At 41.6% G+C, this 16706-nt stretch overlaps 3 protein-coding genes across 3 annotated transcripts; 2 read left to right on the top strand and 1 right to left on the bottom strand.

The window, feature by feature from the left end:
- The first annotated feature begins 302 nt into the window (after nucleotides 1–302).
- ptpmt1 (protein tyrosine phosphatase mitochondrial 1) lies at nucleotides 303–2816 on the top strand. Its single transcript, XM_041042746.1, has 5 exons — nucleotides 303–332; nucleotides 467–624; nucleotides 966–1046; nucleotides 1571–1762; nucleotides 1928–2816. The coding sequence occupies exons 2-5, from the start codon at nucleotides 478–480 to the stop codon at nucleotides 2054–2056; spliced, it is 549 nt and encodes a 182-aa protein (XP_040898680.1). The 5' UTR covers nucleotides 303–332; nucleotides 467–477; the 3' UTR covers nucleotides 2057–2816.
- A 657-nt stretch (nucleotides 2817–3473) lies between these two features.
- On the top strand, nucleotides 3474–7383 carry ndufs3 (NADH:ubiquinone oxidoreductase core subunit S3). Its single transcript, XM_041042735.1, has 7 exons — nucleotides 3474–3583; nucleotides 4146–4211; nucleotides 4413–4510; nucleotides 5105–5254; nucleotides 5526–5651; nucleotides 6404–6523; nucleotides 7075–7383. Exons 1-7 carry the CDS (start codon nucleotides 3529–3531, stop codon nucleotides 7243–7245), a joined length of 786 nt encoding a protein of 261 aa, XP_040898669.1. The 5' UTR covers nucleotides 3474–3528; the 3' UTR covers nucleotides 7246–7383.
- A 4772-nt stretch (nucleotides 7384–12155) lies between these two features.
- On the bottom strand, nucleotides 12156–16124 carry c1qtnf4 (C1q and TNF related 4). The gene is made up of 2 exons (XM_041039622.1): nucleotides 15768–16124; nucleotides 12156–13077 (listed from the first exon to the last, which is right to left on the bottom strand). Exons 1-2 carry the CDS (start codon nucleotides 16122–16124, stop codon nucleotides 12262–12264), a joined length of 1173 nt encoding a protein of 390 aa, XP_040895556.1. The 3' UTR covers nucleotides 12156–12261.
- Nucleotides 16125–16706: the final 582 nt, after the last annotated feature.

Genomic DNA, 16706 nt, shown 5'->3' with positions numbered 1-16706 from the left:
GCAGGCTGAAGCAGAGCGTTCATTTCTCCAGTCGGATCAGATGGGCGAGGTGGTTCAATGCAACATTTCAAACCACGTCAACGTTTTAATTAGATCTGAAAAATTAAAACTACACGTTAACAGCCGAGTTCAAACAAGTCATCAGAAACGTTACAAGGAGATAATTCAGATTAACTGTTAACATAGTCAACTTTAATTTAATCAGTGTTGAGTAAACACTGTTTGGCGTCATCCAGTAGGCGTGGCCACGGAGTTTATTGTGAAAGATTGGCGGCGGAAGTCCCGTTGTCACCAGAGCAGACTTCCGGAGGAGGGACAGAAACACATCCATGGTGAGACGCACGCTCACGGGCTGAGAGGTTACACTACTCAGTCTGTGGGTCAGGAAAACTTTACACAACTACAGAGTGTAGTAGGAATGAGGAGCCGAGTTTTTACGTAGGTTTTTGTTTTGTTTTAATTACAGATAGCTCAACCATGTCCGGAGCGTTAGCAAGGCTGCTCTTCTACCCGACTTTAGCCTACAATGTTGTCATGGAGAAGATGTCCTCCAGGCGGTGGTTTGACCGAGTGGATGAGACGGTGGTCCTCGGAGCCCTGCCGTTCAGGTCCATGACCAAGCAGGTCAGACCACCACAAACCGGCCTGTCTACCTGTTCGCCTCTTTCTCAACCCAGAGCCTACGAACAGGCTCTGCAGTACTTCTGATACTCCGAACCAGCAGTGCTAATTAAAAGTAGAAATACAACAGTTTGTGATTAGCTAGGAGATTTTTTAACTGAAGTTAGGCTCTGTAAATGTGAGTCCTTAACATGTCTGTTGTTTTCATTAAAAAAAACTGCGCTGAGTATTTAAAAAACATACGGCTTTAAAGGTATCCGTACTGTGCTGCAGACAGTTTGTGTTCAGATGGAAGTACTCAGTGGGTAACAGCAGGATTGTCACTGTCTGTTCTTGTGTTTCAGCTGGTGGAAACAGAAAATGTTAGAGGAGTCATCACCATGAACGAGATGTATGAGACAAAATATTTCTGCAACTCAGCGGAGGTGAGTTCACTTCACTTGTCTTTTCACTCTTTAAGTTGAAGGTTCAGACAGCTTTTTAATTTCACTGTTTTATTCACCGACATTTCACTTGTCACACTCGACAAAGGGTGTAATTTCCACCCAGAATTTATGTCAGAGTCTGAGATAGTTTATGAGTGGAATGTTTTATTATTTGTTTCTTAAATTAACTGCCCTTTCTTTGTCATATATGGTATTAAACTGAATATCTTTGATTTTTGGACTGCTGGTTGGACAAAACAAGCTATCTGAAGACATTATAACAGGCATATTTCATATTTTTTGGTATTAAATGACACATTAATGAATACTGAAAAATGATCAGCAGGTACAGCCTTAGATTGGTTTAACAAACTGTTGGGGCAGGAGCTGATCTGTGTCCATAAATTACAAACCAAACCCTACAGGCTGAATTCTAACAGTGTAATAAATACAGAGCGTGTTCACCCTTTACATATTTGAAGATAAACGACTGTTTGGTTTGATTTGTTCGATGCTGGGTGAAGGAGTGGCAGGCCGCAGGGGTGGAGCAGCTGAGGCTGAGCACTGTTGACCTCACTGGCGTCCCCAGTCTGGAGAACCTCCACCGAGGAGTGGAGTTTGCCCTGCAGCACCGAGAGCAGGGAACCAGCGTGTATGTCCACTGCAAGGCCGGACGCTCCCGCAGCGCCACACTGGCTGCTGCATACCTCATCCGGGTCAGTTCATAACTGTGGGGAGGTTACACTGTCATGCCATCCCATGCTGTTTATACTCCAAGCTATATATCAGTTCTTTATAGATGTCTCACACAAAAACGTTTACAGTGCACTGTGTTGCAATATAGTACCTCTGCATTAATTATTGTTCTTTTCTGCTGACAGTTACACTGTTGGACTCCGGAGGAGGCCTGTAAGAAGCTGGCGTCTGTTCGACCCCACGTCCTGGTGCGTTCTGCTCAGCTGGAGATGCTCAGGGAATACTACCAACAGGTGTGTGGACAGTCCACCTGAGAGCACAGCGCGACAGGTCACACCTCATTATGTTCCCAGCATCTGGAAGACTGGACTCAGAGCTTTGTTTAAAGCCACAATGACATGAAATGCAGTTGTTTTATCAATCATTCCTCCATATCATAGTGTGCACCCACTGAAGAGTAAATGCCAAACATATTGTTCAACCTTCTGTGTTTTTTCTTTTAAATCAAATTTCAAGAATTTTATTGGCAAATAGCAGATTTTAATGGTTAATTTCTGACAGATCAGTAAGCAGAAACACTATCATGTAAAAAACTTCAACGTGAGAGTGTCAGCATGGGAGAGCGAAACCATCTCTTCTATCAATCCCTGACTCTCTGGTTTTAGTGTAAAGGTAAAACGTATTAATTTGATTTGATTTGATTTTGAATTTGATTTCTGAAATTAGTGAATTACGTTAAAAGAAATGTAAAAATTTTAACTTTTAAATACGTGAAGTCACTTTTTGTGATTTTTCCCTCAAGCTGTTATCCTGCTTCAGCCAAAATTTCTTTCAAATTCCATAAGAAACAAAACAGCATTGAAATAATCTATAATATAAGCACTCCACTTGACTGAACTGTGCTTGTTACATTTTGACTTCAGTGGCACAACAAGAGAAGGACATTTTAGTGCACTGTACACCAGTGAAATGGTTACTGAGTGCCCTGGAAATCCTTTTATTTCAGTTTGCCCCGGTGCCTCATAACTTAAAAAATACTGAGCATGATGTTAAATAAAATATTTGTGAGATGAATAAAATCTAATGGTCTTTCATTCGTTTTCAGCATGTAGATATTACCTGCTATTGCATGTCTTGATATGTGCATGAAAGCTGTTACATTAATGTGATGGAATTACAGAAAAACAGTCTACTGACAGAGGACAGCTGTTTCACATGACAGGACAGTATAAGAAGGTGCACCTCATCCATTTTATTTTGTGTTTCTTATTTTACATCCCTTTACTTTTTCATTATTATTTCAGCTGTAGGGCTGGTTGGTTTCTGGGGAAATAAAGCCATGTATAGTGGGGGTCAGTATGGGCTCACAAGGGGTTTAATTTATAACAAAACATCGTCTTCAGGTATTTTGTGTGTAAAAAATCTTATTTTGTAAGGTAACTAAAGCTGTAAAATACTTGTACTGAAATAAAAAAGTACAATATTCCTCTGAAATGTGGAGTAGAAGGAGAAAGATGCAGAAAATGACTCAAGGAAAGTAGAAGTACCTCAAATGTGTATTTAAGTACAGTATTTGAGTTAATGTGCCACTGCTGCAGACACACTGTAAACCTGGAGTGTTTACAATTAAAGTAATACTTTTATAATTTCACATTGCTGGAGTCTGTTTTTTTCCCCAGTCCATTTCCACAGCCGCAGTCACATTCGTCCTCCGGCCCATAAGGGGGCGACAGACCGCTGACCTCCGCCTCTCCCCCCCGGAGACGAACGACCACAGAGAGCAAACATGGCGGCGTCGCTGGTGCGGCTTGTTCGCGGAGGTATTGGAAGAAGTTTTAACAGTAAGTCGAGCAGAAAGTGATTTGTGTTTCTGCAGACTGTTCACTGCAATTATCCATTTTAGGTCGAGTCCATTTGAACGCCACCGAAAACGACGCTGCCTCATTTTCAACCGTTGACCTTCGAGCTAGTGTTAGCTAACGCTAGCGTTAGCCTGCACCGGGCTCAGTGACAGACGTGGGGGACAGTTTGTTTTGTTTTTGTGATAAATTAATTTAAGCAACAGAGGCAGTGTTGCCGAAGTGTTTTGAGTGAATGGAGAACGCGTCTATTGGTGTATTTACTTTTTTTCTTGCTAAATTGGTAACAACTGTAACGTTAGCGACATAAACAGGAGGGTCAGCGCAGCTCTGCACAGTTCAGGTGTCACAGGTGTAAATGGTAATCGTTGCCAAGATAAATCCCAATAAAATTAATTAGAATAACAGTCAATTAAAGCAGTGAAACAAAGTGATAATGAGAGATGCAAAGACAGAAACACGCACAGCGAGGTTTCTGCAGGGTTCACTAAGGTTTAATTTATATTCACTGTTTTGACTCCTTCCTCCTGCTTTTTTTTCTCAGTTGCGAGGAGTTCGTGTCTCCTCCAGCAGCAGACCAGACTGCAGAGCTCCACCACCGAGACCAGACGTGAGTACACACTTACTGCTGATGCTGAAATAGTTCAAACAGAAAACCAAAAATATCACACGGAGTGAGCAGTGTCACACTCTTAACCCTTTTTTCAATGTGAACAAAGAGTTGTTGATAAAAAAAAAAAAGTGACAGGGAGAGAAATCGCTGTATGGTTCAGTCATTGTAAACGTCTTGTCTTCTCTGTCCTTTATGCAGCCACCGTCAGGCCCAAGGATGCCGTCACTCACAACCAGCTGGCAGCATTTGGGGAGTATGTGGCCGAGATGATGCCCAAATATATCCAGCAGGTCCAGGTCAGTCGATATGACCATAAGAGTATCTTGAAATCAGGTCTTCCTAAAAACAGGCCTTTTTTACCAGTTTTGTTGTACGTAGCTTTTTAAACAGAACTTAGATTTATTTTCTAGGAACAATTAAACAGGCTGATGTTTTTCTGTACTGTGCACTTAATGTTACCTGAAGGTAACTGCTATGGTTTATAACACTGGTGACAGACTGGGGCTGAGAACTCAACTTTCTGGAGTTATCAGAAATGACACAAGTTCTTACTTTAATGTGTTGGTGGGGATATGAATATTTAAACAGTTGTCACTTTGCATTTTTCATTTGTTTTGTTGACCTTGGAACGTGTAAGTCGGTCGGCGTGTTTGTTGTTAACAACGGCGTCGCTGAGTTTTCTTGACTGATAAAAGACAAAGGAGTCAAAAGAGAGAACATGAATGAAAGATTTGTAACAGACCTTAACAGATCTGGATATTTTAGTCATTTGGAACCAGATCCAAAATGGAGCAGGCTGTTGGAACTTATCCCTGTTAAAATTAGATTTCAGAAATGTGTCAGATGACTTGAAAAGGTGTGTGTGTGTGTGTGTGCGTGTGTGTGTGTAGGTGACCTGTTATAACGAGCTAGAGGTGATGATCCATCCTGACGGAGTGATCCCGGTGCTGACTTTCCTGAGGGACCACACCAACGCCCAGTTCAGGAACATGATTGACCTGACCGCTGTCGACATCCCAACACGGCAGAACCGCTTTGAGGTAGCCGTCTCACCACACACACACACACACACACACACACACACACACACACACACACACACACACACACACACACACACACACACACACACACAGGCTGGAACAGTCAAATGGAACAGTCCCATCATAATTATTTCAGGTTGCAATGAATGTAGAACCTTGTTAGAATATTTGTTTGAAAGGGCCGTGCTGGTAATCTAAGGTGTAACACATGTAAACAAGCTTTCTGAATGTTTTTATAGTGGTGATGTGTGTGTGTGCTGGTTTGCAGATTGTGTACAACCTGCTGTCACTGCGCTACAACTCTCGTGTCCGTGTCAAGACGTACACAGATGAGTTAACACCAGTGGACTCTGCGGTTCCCGTCCACATGGCTGCCAACTGGTACGAGAGAGAGGTGAGTTCCAACCTGAAGGTTTATCTGTGTAACACCTACTTTTCACATGCTACAAAGTAGGTGTAACACCTACTTTTCACATGCTACAAAGTGCTTTACAAACTAAAAGCATCCAACAGACATGATGAAAACGCACACAAAATGGGATTAAAGCAGAAGAAAACTAAACATTACAAGTTGTTTCTTAAGTAGTTTCTCGAGTGGTTTCTTCTATTCATTAAAATGCTGCTCCTGTTCTTTTCTCCAAACACACCTGTGGCCAAAGGGCTCAGTTTCAACTTCATCTGTCCACAGCACTTGTTTCCAAAACACCTCTGGCTCACCCAGATGGTGCTTCGCAGACTTCAGACGTTGACATTTGTGACGAGGTCGTCAAACAGCAGATGTGCAGTTTTGTCTGATCTGGTCTTCCAGATCTTATCTTGATCTCAGTCGGTGTAAATCTCAAGCTGGAGATGCTTTGATATCTTTTTATAGCTTCCTCTTCCTTTGTGGCACCAGTCAGCTTCGTCTTCAGTCATCACGACTGAGGAATAGGGATGTGTTTTATCGTCATTCAGTTTTAAAACATGCTAAGACATTCAGCATCTCATGGTCTTAACATTAACTTGGTTAAATGACTGAGATCCTCACGTTTCACAGTCATGTAGAGCTGAGTCTCATCCACAAAATATTGATAAGATATATTTTTAAACCTCGTACTGACACTGACCAGACTGAGAGTAAAAGTGTGTGTGTGCTCATTCATACAGGTGTGGGACATGTTCGGCGTGTTCTTTGCCAACCACCCAGACCTGAGGCGTATTCTGACAGACTACGGCTTCGAGGGTCACCCCTTCAGAAAGGACTTCCCTCTGTCGGGATACGTTGAGGTGAGTTCTGCCAGCGACGTCCTCCCTGCACAGCGCTCAGCTTTACTCAGCTCCATCGATGTGTGAGTCATGTGTTTCCTCCAGCAGATAAATGTAGTAGTATTGGCAGGTTGTCAGTGAGACAGACAGGATGGAAGCTGTGCCCAGACGCTTTAGATCTCCAACTCTGCTGGATCCTGTGGTTTTTAGTTATTTATGCATTTTATTTTTTGAGCTCATTATAATCAATCCATGATTCCAACAAACTTTGAAAATCCTTGATAGTTTGAGCTGTGAAAGAATAATTTATGGCCCAAATACGACAATGAATGGATGATTAATATCAACACAGTAAAATCATCTTACATAGTTCTCACTATCCAAAGATGAACACTTCACACACTGATGGAGAGAGATCTCTTTTAAAATCCATCGTTTGATCTTGACAAGAAAAGACTCTCACGTATTCTTGATTTTACATTTTCCACCAAGATCAGATAATTTATCAGCCCTAACTATGAAAACATTGACGGTGCTTTAAATGAAATAAAAATTGTTGTTTCCCTCTGCAGGTGCGTTACGATGATGAGGTGAAGCGTGTAGTGGCTGAACCTGTGGAGCTGTCGCAGGAGTTCAGGAAGTTTGACCTGAACACGCCGTGGGAGGTGTTCCCTGCCTACCGAGAGCCCAAAGAGGCTGCGCCCAAACTGGAGGCTGGTGACAAGGCCCCTGAGAATAAATGATGTCCCTCTGTTTAGTACACACACACACACACACACTTACACCATCATCATGTTCTGTCTGTTTGTGTCTTTCTGGGACTCAAACCACCCTGAAATATTTATGTAAATAAAAATACTAGTAAAACAGTCTGTAAAAGATTTTTGTGGAGCCGTGGTTTTTATTTGGATCAACTCAGCGAATACCAGTGAGAGATCTTTAAGCACCATGGGCCTTAATCTGCTGTCTGCTGCTTTCAGTCTGTCCATCAGATGTTGAACCTGCTGCAGGAATTTGATCTCAATCAGATACAAGAGCGTTCGTGAGGTCTCGCACTGACGCTGTGTGATAAGGTCTGTTTCACAGTCTGAGTTCCTGTTCATCCCACAGGTGTTGGATGGGGTTGAGCTGAGGGCCCATATTTATCTAAATATTTACCAAACTTAGTTTTTACTAACAAACTTCAAAGTAAAAACGATTTATATTAAAACTTGTTTTGATTTAAAATATTCCAAAGTGTCAGAGAGCTGCAGAGGCTTGTTAAGCTGGTTCAGATTAGATCCTCTGCGATACAAAAACAAAGCCACTGACAGGTAATAGTTCATTAACTGAACTAGCTTTTATCCAGGGTGCACAAAATGAAAATAAATCACTGTTTAAGCATTTTCATTGTTTAAATGAAGATGTTTAAACAGCTAAGACATTCTCGTTATTATTTTATTTCTCTAATAATTTCATATTATTTCATCCCTATTTATACACTCACCCAGCACTGAAATAGGAACACCTGTACACCTGTTTGTTCCCGCGATTATCCAATCAGGTGGACACAGACTCACCACAACAGGACAGCTGAAGACTGGCAAAACGCAGCCTGGTCTGATGAATCTGGATTTCTGCTGAGGCTGCAGATGGTGGGGTCAGAATTTGGCGAACTTGGCTGTGGTTTGAATGTCACAGTCTGAGTATTGTCCTTTTATGGTGTACCATCTGCGAATGGCTACATCCAGCCTGATAATGCTCCGTGCCACAAAGCAAAAGTCGTCTCAGGTTTCGTGAACATCACAGTGAGTTCAGTGACCTTCAGTGGCCTCACCAGTCTCCAGACCTGAATCCTGCAGAACACCTTTGGGACGTGGTTGAACAGGAGGTTGGCAGTTTGAATGTGCAGCTGACAAATCTGCAGAGATGATGTGATGAATCATGACAGTGAGGAGCAGAATCTCAGAGGAAGGTTTCCAACATCTTGTGGAATCTATGCCACGAAGAACTGAGGCTGTTTGAGAGCGAACTACTCAGTAAGTGTACGTACATTATTAATATGTTCTATTGTTGTTCATTTTCCATTCTAATTCACAGAAATTCAAAGATTTAACAAAAATAAGTTGAACTTTTAAAAAATAATCTGAACAGACCTCAGCAGCTCTGACATTTTTAAGTCAAAAGTATTTTGATAAATAGTTTTTATTCTTTAGTTTGTCAGAAAGATTTAAGGTTTTTACTTTTATCTTTCACCCAAAAAAAACAGAATTTCAGTAATTAGAGCACATTTCTACCCTCAGTCAGTCAGTCTACCATACTGAGGTCACCCAGCAGATGGTGCTGCAGCACAGCACATAAAATCAAGAATGAAGCTGTGCAGCTGTAAATTTCTCTGGATGCTGTTTCTTTCTTCTGAGTTCACATTATTGACACAAGCACAGTCCAGACTGTACGTTTCTTTGTTTTTATTCTGTTACTCTGTCAAACATTTTCATTGAAGCATTCATTTTACATGTAAGAAATACTCAGAACATTTCAAAGAGTCAACATGAGTCAGACTACTGAGAAGGAGACATGGGTCAAAATGGGTTTTTTAAATTATTTTTTTTCCCGTTGTGGTCGAATTTGTGCTTTTGGTGCAAAAAGCCAAATAACCAGGAAGTGTTTTCCACCACATTCTAACCCATGTCTGTTTCTAAAACACAATGATCAATCTTTCATCGGGATCATCAGAAAGAAAGAAGCACAGACCAGAAACATCCAACATATTGTCAATTACTGCACAGATAATTCACTTATCAATAAAAAATACACAGTTAACAGGCGTCGACTGGGCCTGTGAGGCTGTTCATGAAAATATCTTTTTACTTAATTGTATTTTCAGTTACATGCATGCATCACACAAGCTTCTGAGTGAGTCATATGCTCAAGTCACTTTACACACCATGAGTTCTGTGCAGGATATTTCACTGGTTGTTTAACGGGCATCACCTTTGCAGACGGGTCATAGTTTAACTGGGTCAGGTCTGTTTTAAAGTCCACCTCTGTGCACCGCCCGCTCACTGAGGCCGAAACGGAGAAACCACTGAGGGTTAGACTGTGGCAGGACGCATTATTATCTGAAATGAGGCACACTCACAGTATAATTTCTTACTCTAGAAAGAAAAAATTAGCATTTCATTGTCCAAAAATTTTGCTGCGTCCTCAGAAGTCACTGCAGCTGCAAAGGACAGGAAATTGTTGATGAGTAACAGAGTGGTGGAGAGAGGCCTGGTGAGCATGTGAAGACGGAGACTGTCTGTTGTTAGTCTCCAGAGAAGACTTTTATGAATTTTGTCTGTACATTGTGCCCACATTTTCAGGTATAACTTGATGGTATTTAATTTCACTGTTTTATTAATATATTCTTTCCTCATGTGTTTATTTTATTTATTTATACAGGGTAGGTTGGCTGAGCATACATGCTCTTTAACAGCAAGACCCTGTTCACAGTAAAAAGAAACTGCAGGTAGGGAAGAAGGAAGGAGAGAGACATTCATAAAACAGAAACTAGACAGTATAAAACGTGCAACGTCAGTGAAACTCAGAGAAACAAAACAAAACATTTTGGGCTGTAAAACCAAAACATGGAGCTAAAAGTTGCTAAAAAAGGTCTTCACGTAGCTGAAGATAACTGTAGAGTCAGGTGATAATTGTCTACAAACAGCCTCTCTCATTTGGCCCAGTGTTTACACAAAAAATATAGATCAGTGTAACTTTAAATGTAATGTTTCAGTGCTTTGAGAACCACAGACAAAACTCTTTTTTACTTTGTACTGAAACAGCAGCAGAAATCATGTAAATCATCGCTTTAAAACTGTAGTACTAGATATTATAATTTGAATTAATAAAACTGATGACAGTGTTCTCCTCTGCTGAGTAATGTAAAAAAAAAAAATCAGTTTGACACTCATGTTTGTCTGGTGTTTTTACATCAGAAAGAAGCGAGTACTTCTCCTAAATGTACATCCAGTTAAGTCAAATAAAGGAAAAAAAATGTAAATGTTCAATCAAAGTGAAGTATCACTTCACATGGTGCCTCTCCAACAGAGAAGGTGATTTCATAAAGTCAGGGTTCATCGCAATTTGAACCGTATCGTCTTTCTCCTGGCGGTGTGAAATTAAACAGACATGCATGTTACAGTGGCCCCGGAGAAGCAATTCAGTTTTCCCCGCAGTGCTCGCCATCTGAAGAAATGAATTAAACGCTGCTAGAATTAGAAATCAAATTACGGTGCGGACCCCCGCAGGCTCAGAGGTGGCATGTGGTCAGCAGTTGGATGGGGATACAGTCTGCACTTGTGTCCTGTTGTCCTCTGCTCCTGCTGTGGCCGAGTTTCGGGACGAGAAACGCTCCAAAATGAAGAAAAAAGACTCATTTTGACACAAAACACAAAGTTCATACCATTTTCACATGCCTCTAAAGACATAAAGAAAACAAAGGGACTTTTTACATACGAGCAGAAACACCAACTCTTTGACAGGGATAACAAATACACTTACAGGAATATTTCACTTAAAAATGAAAATTCTGTGATTATCTCCTCAACTTTATATCAGTTAAATATTCATTGAACATATGTGGTTAATGAGTCTCGCCTACAGCTTAACAAAGAGCATAAAATGTGCATGAATTTTCATTAATCATTGCTAAGAATCTGACTGAATTATCATTTTATTTCATTTTAATCAGCTTCGATTCACAAGCGTGGAGCTGGGCTCAGTTTCTTCTTCTACCAGAAAATATTTGTGAACCCACAGTGCAATCAATTGATCAAAAACCAATACTTTGATCAGGGTGCACAAACAGTACTGCAAATTCCAATGACATGGAAGCACTGATGCATTAATGTGTAAGCAACATTTTACTGCAGCTGGTTTTAGCTGTTTTTATACAGAACTGCAACTAAATTAATAATTAATCAGCTGATTATGTTCTCAAATATTCAACTGATTGGTTTATAGAACTGTAGAAAATAGTGAGAAATGCTGGAACAATTCCCAAGAACCAACGTGACACGTTCAAGTTGCTTATTTTGTCAATCCTCAAAATAATTCAGTTTATTGACAATGAAAGACAATGAAAAGCAGCAGATCTTCACATCTGAGAAGCTGGAACCATGAAATGTTTTATATAATTATATATAAATATATAATATTATATATTATATAATAATATATAATGTTTTGTTTTTTCTTAATTAGATTGCGTTATTAAGTTAGTATAGTAGTATAGTAGTTCAAATTTTATGTTGATTGACTTATCGATTATTTGGCTTGAATCACTACACTCAACGTACGTACGTTAACGTGATCCGTGTGCGTTTCAGTGGTCGTACTGATGTTAATGAGAGTCTGTGTGTGACACAGAGGTGAGCAGGTAATGACTGAGTTTTCATTACAGAGTGAAATATTCAATCAGAGTTCACATTACTGTCATTCAGGGTTCCACATTTAAGTGAGATGAAATCATCCTGGGAAACCATTAACTGGAAATTGAACAGCTTTTCATTTAAGCTCTGTGCTCAGTCCAAGGTCCCTGTGACTTTGTGAAGGAATTCATATGAAGAGGAAGTGTCGAAGACGACCACGGAGCAGCGTTCATTACATCACAAGTTTTCTCCACTTTGCACACAACTCAGAAACTACACAACGCCTCCTGTGGATGGACTCGGACACTTTTCCATCTTGCATGAATTCCTCCCCACAATGTTCAGTCCCTAGCCCGTGCCCTGCAGCTAGGGTTTCTTGTCTGCATATGACTGGCTGCTGCTGGTGGTGGTGGTGGTGCTGGGGAAGTCTGGGTAAACCAGGAAGCCAGTGAAGGTGATGTACTTGGCGTGGTTGCTGTAGGCCCCAAATCCATCTCTCTGGTGCGAGTAGAGCCAGACCGTGTCTCCTGGTTTCAGCGACAGCATCAGGCTCTGACTCTGCAGAGCTTTCTCTCCCTGGCTGTCGTCATAGATCATCGCCTGCACCTCCAGACGGTTCTTCATCAGCTTGACGGACAGCGTCTTCTGCGGCAGCTTGCCCACGTTGAAAGAGAAGTAGTACACTCCTGGAATGCGGCAAGTGAACACCCCCTCCGTCATGTTAAAGTCTTCTCCGATGTTGACGAATGCTGTATCAAAGCTGACGGGCTGGTGCTGTGGTATGCCCACTTGGTCAACTCCCACAATGCTCTGGGTGCGCCCCACTGAGAAAGCAGATCTCTGCTCGTCTTCTTCATCGTCGTCGTCCTCCTCCTCCTCTTCTTCTCTAGGTTGCAGCTCCTTCTCCTCCACTGTACCTCTCGATCCAGACGTGACGTGATCCGTGGCCTGGTTGCTACTCAGCATGGGGATGTTGTCCTGCTGCGGCTGCTGGGAGCTGTAGGAAGGATGGTGCTGGTGGTGGTGAGTCTGGTAGTCGTAGGTGTCGGGGTAGACGAGGTAACCATTGAAGGTGGTGTAGTGTCCGGTGTTGCTGTAGAGCGCATAGCGAGGGTCACCATGGAGACGGAGCCACACGGTGTCACCGAACTCCAGCTGCAGCATGACACTCTGGCTCTGCACCTGAGGAATGAAGCAGACTTTATTATCCCAGCGACGGGATAGACCTGGGTCTGTTTTACACCAAGGCACCGACACCAAACATAATCCGATCATCTACCTCACGTAGCCCTTCATTCAGGGGAATTTGGTTTGTAATCCCCTCTGTTCTGCTTTCATTCCCCAACCCAACACAAACACACCCTCTGTGATAAGAGCCATATTTCTGTTAGACTGTTGGAGACTGATTGACATTTCTTTAGATGGAAAAATCCATCCTGTAACAGAATCAGTCATTTTTTTGAACCAGGTGCTGTCCTTACTGGGAGACCTGTCTGTTTAACTCAAGTCCTGAAGAGAGATGTGTTAACTTTTTACCTCTAGAGAATCCAGGGTCATTATCCTGGTATCCTGACTGAATGACCATCGTCTGGAGTGGATTTGATTTTCAAGTCATCAGTGGTGACTGATGTATTTCTGATGAATTGCTGCCACTAACTCCATTGTTTTCCTGTGTTAGAACACCATCTTACTGTTAGAAAATCCCATGAAAATCCCATAACCAACAATGTGTTAGTGGGAATTCAGGCCGAAAACAGCACAGGAGCCTGCACTGGTGATAGCATGTTGTATAAAGTACAATGGGAGACAGTGAAATCTGATCCAGACAGTTCAGACTGAGTAACAGATTAATGTGGTTAGAGGCAACACACTCCAACACTGCACAGCCGTTTTTGACCTGAAAAGTTACCATGGCAGCAGTTATTTCAAGTTTAGTTGCAATGATTGTGAGAAATACAGAGATCACGTTGTGCGTTTATGTAACCCCAATAGAATTATTTTGCTAAATATTTCATAACCTAATTTTGCTACTTTCTGGTTCACGTAGTGAAGTTATTTGGTTGAATTATGTGTCTGTCACGTTTATTGTTACTGGTCCAATCACACGGTGAAATGCTATAGGAGGGAGGAAATAAGTCCCGCCCCCTGTCAGGTAGCAGTTGCGCTGCTATACACATCGAAGCAGCAGCGAGAGAAACTCATGCAAACGAGTGAGCGGTAAACGCTTATCGGTTATTGCACATAAGTTAGTTTTAACCATTTAAAAGTAACCGGAAGTTATGCCAGAAATGACCGAGACGACCCGAAGCCTGTCGATGTGGGTTTACTGTAACTGGACCGTCTTGGTGAGTCATTTTCAGCTAAGCTAATGTAGCTAACGGCGGTAGCCTGTGTCGTTTCGTCACGCTGCGAACTACGCGCGTGTGCGTATGTGTCTGCTCGCTAGCTAATGTGCTACATGCTAAATGCGATAGTTGCTGCTGTGACATGTTAACATGAAGACCGTGTGAACTGTAGCTGCATCGCTTGATTTTGTAATGAATTAGGTATTTTTTGAATAGGTTGAAAATCATTAGTATCCTGTACAACAAGGTTGGTTAAAAATGTTCAGTAAGAGAGTAAGAAAAGGTATAAAATGTGTGAGGATAAAATTTACGACCTTAATTAAGTTTTTAAGTTGTAAAATAGTTTTCATATTGAATTGTATTTTAGGTCTTGATGTAAGAATAAAGTTACAAAAATTCATGGGTACGATTTGCAGTTGTAGTTGATGGCTGAAAAGAACTAGTAATCATAATGGTTAAAAGTTAAAAACAATTCATAATTCATTTAACATGGATTAAAAATGTTCCTGAGAATATAGATTTAATCTAAGATACGGTCATAAGGGATCAAGTTTTATGATAGTGAACAATAAGGGTTTTATATTGTTATGCAGGATAGGTTTTTTTGATATCACTGGAAATGGAAATGGATGAACTCAACTTAAGTTCATCCTTGGGTCTGTTTTTCACTTTTCTGGCTATAACAGCACCCATTTACCTCCATGAACCTAGAAACTGGTCCACTATTCAGCTAACTAATCAAAGCTTACTTGTGGTGCTCAGTCACTAGAGGCAGGTTGGCAGGGTTACACTTGCATGTATTTAACTGGCTGGAATAGCTTCAAGGAGTAAAGGAATGAAAGAGCTGTATTTTTCCACGCAAACGCACAAGTTGTTCTGAATTCTCTTTTCACATGTCTCTCAGTAATTTCTGTCTTCCACACCCTGTCTGTTGCACTCAGTCCAAAGACACTGATTCCTAGAGAAGACATAAATCTTTAAACATGTGTCACAAATATTTTGTTTTTGCCTTTCAAAAGGCTCAGCAATTTCCTAAACCTGCTGGTCACTGAGGTTTTTTAGCAAACTGCTCTCAAACAGGAGGAAATAGTGCATTTTTATGGGGACCTATTTTCAGCAGCAGATTAATCCACACTTTGTGCTCTTGTGAGTATTTGGGGCAGCAGGACGATGAATGTGGGACGGCATCAAAATAAACTACAGACTGTTTGTTGATTGTGATGAAGGAAAATGTAACCCAGTGTGGCTCATTGATGTGGTTTGATGGTGCTCTGGGGCACAGAGGAATAAGTTACCAGGCTTTGATTCAGAGATAATACCTGTTAATAAGATAGAAGAGAGGTTTTGTTCTTTAAATGGAATGTATTGACAGTAAGGAAAATATGAAACTTCACCAATGCCAGTCTGATAACGTTAGTCCCACCGACAAATGCTCTGATTGGCTCTGTTGTTTCTCAAACTGGGAACTTAGTTTGCGGTTTCATAGTTTGTAACCTTTGTTTAGTATATCTTTTATTTCCCACCTACCTTCCTCTCTTCTCCGGCGTTCTCCTCGTACACAATGGCCTGCACCTCGTTTCTGTTCTTCATCAGCATCACAGACAGGTCTTTGTGTGGAAACTTCCCCACTGTGAAGGAGAAGTAATAAGCCCCGGGGATACGACAGCGAAAAACTCCAGCCTTGGGGTCAAAATCCCCACCGATGTTGACGTAAACAGCGTCAAAGGTCACCGTCATCTTAGGTCCACCTTCCATGCTGTTGGTGCGTGCAACCGAGAAAGCTGAGCGTAGATCCACGTCGTCCAACAGACGGGCAAAACCCTCCACGCCCCCCACATGGCTCAGGCACAGCAGGCCAATCAGCACGCTCGCTGGGAGCAGCATCGTATCTGCAGAAATATTTAAAAAATAAGAAACGCGTTTCATTACTTATGTACAGCTTTTTAAAATTTGAGATGGCTGCAGTTTTTTTTTGTCAAAGGGACTGTAAAGGAAAGAAAGTGACTTTTGTGGAGATGCAGCTCAGATCACCTGGCAAACCAGTAACCTGTTTGGAGGTTAAACACTAAAACCGCACACATAGATGGACAGTACTCACATGATGGAGCAAGCATACATTTGCACATCAAAAAAACCCCAGACAAAACGGGTTTGAACAAATGTGTGTAAAAGAGACACACACACACACACACACACAATCCCTTTGCTCTGTTTAAGTCATTCAAGCTGATCGCTCTCGGTAGAGGAGGTATTAATGTGTCTTTTATTTGTGGAGACAGGCGCTCTCATTGTCCCATTGTCCTCCTCTAATGAACCAACAGGAAGCAGACACACACAGGTGGAGCTGTCAGCACCCAGAAAACAAAAGGCCGCAGCGGATCATGTACAGAGGTACCAGACCCAGAGGAGCCGCCTCCATGTTCAGTGCACACCACAGATTTCAGTGTAGTTTCTCGACATACAGTC

Source organism: Toxotes jaculatrix, chromosome 1, assembly GCF_017976425.1.
Source record: "Toxotes jaculatrix isolate fToxJac2 chromosome 1, fToxJac2.pri, whole genome shotgun sequence".
NCBI classification, from domain to species: domain Eukaryota; kingdom Metazoa; phylum Chordata; class Actinopteri; family Toxotidae; genus Toxotes; species Toxotes jaculatrix.
Note: the sequence above shows the minus strand (reverse complement) of the source record. Positions and strands in the feature narration are given on the sequence as shown.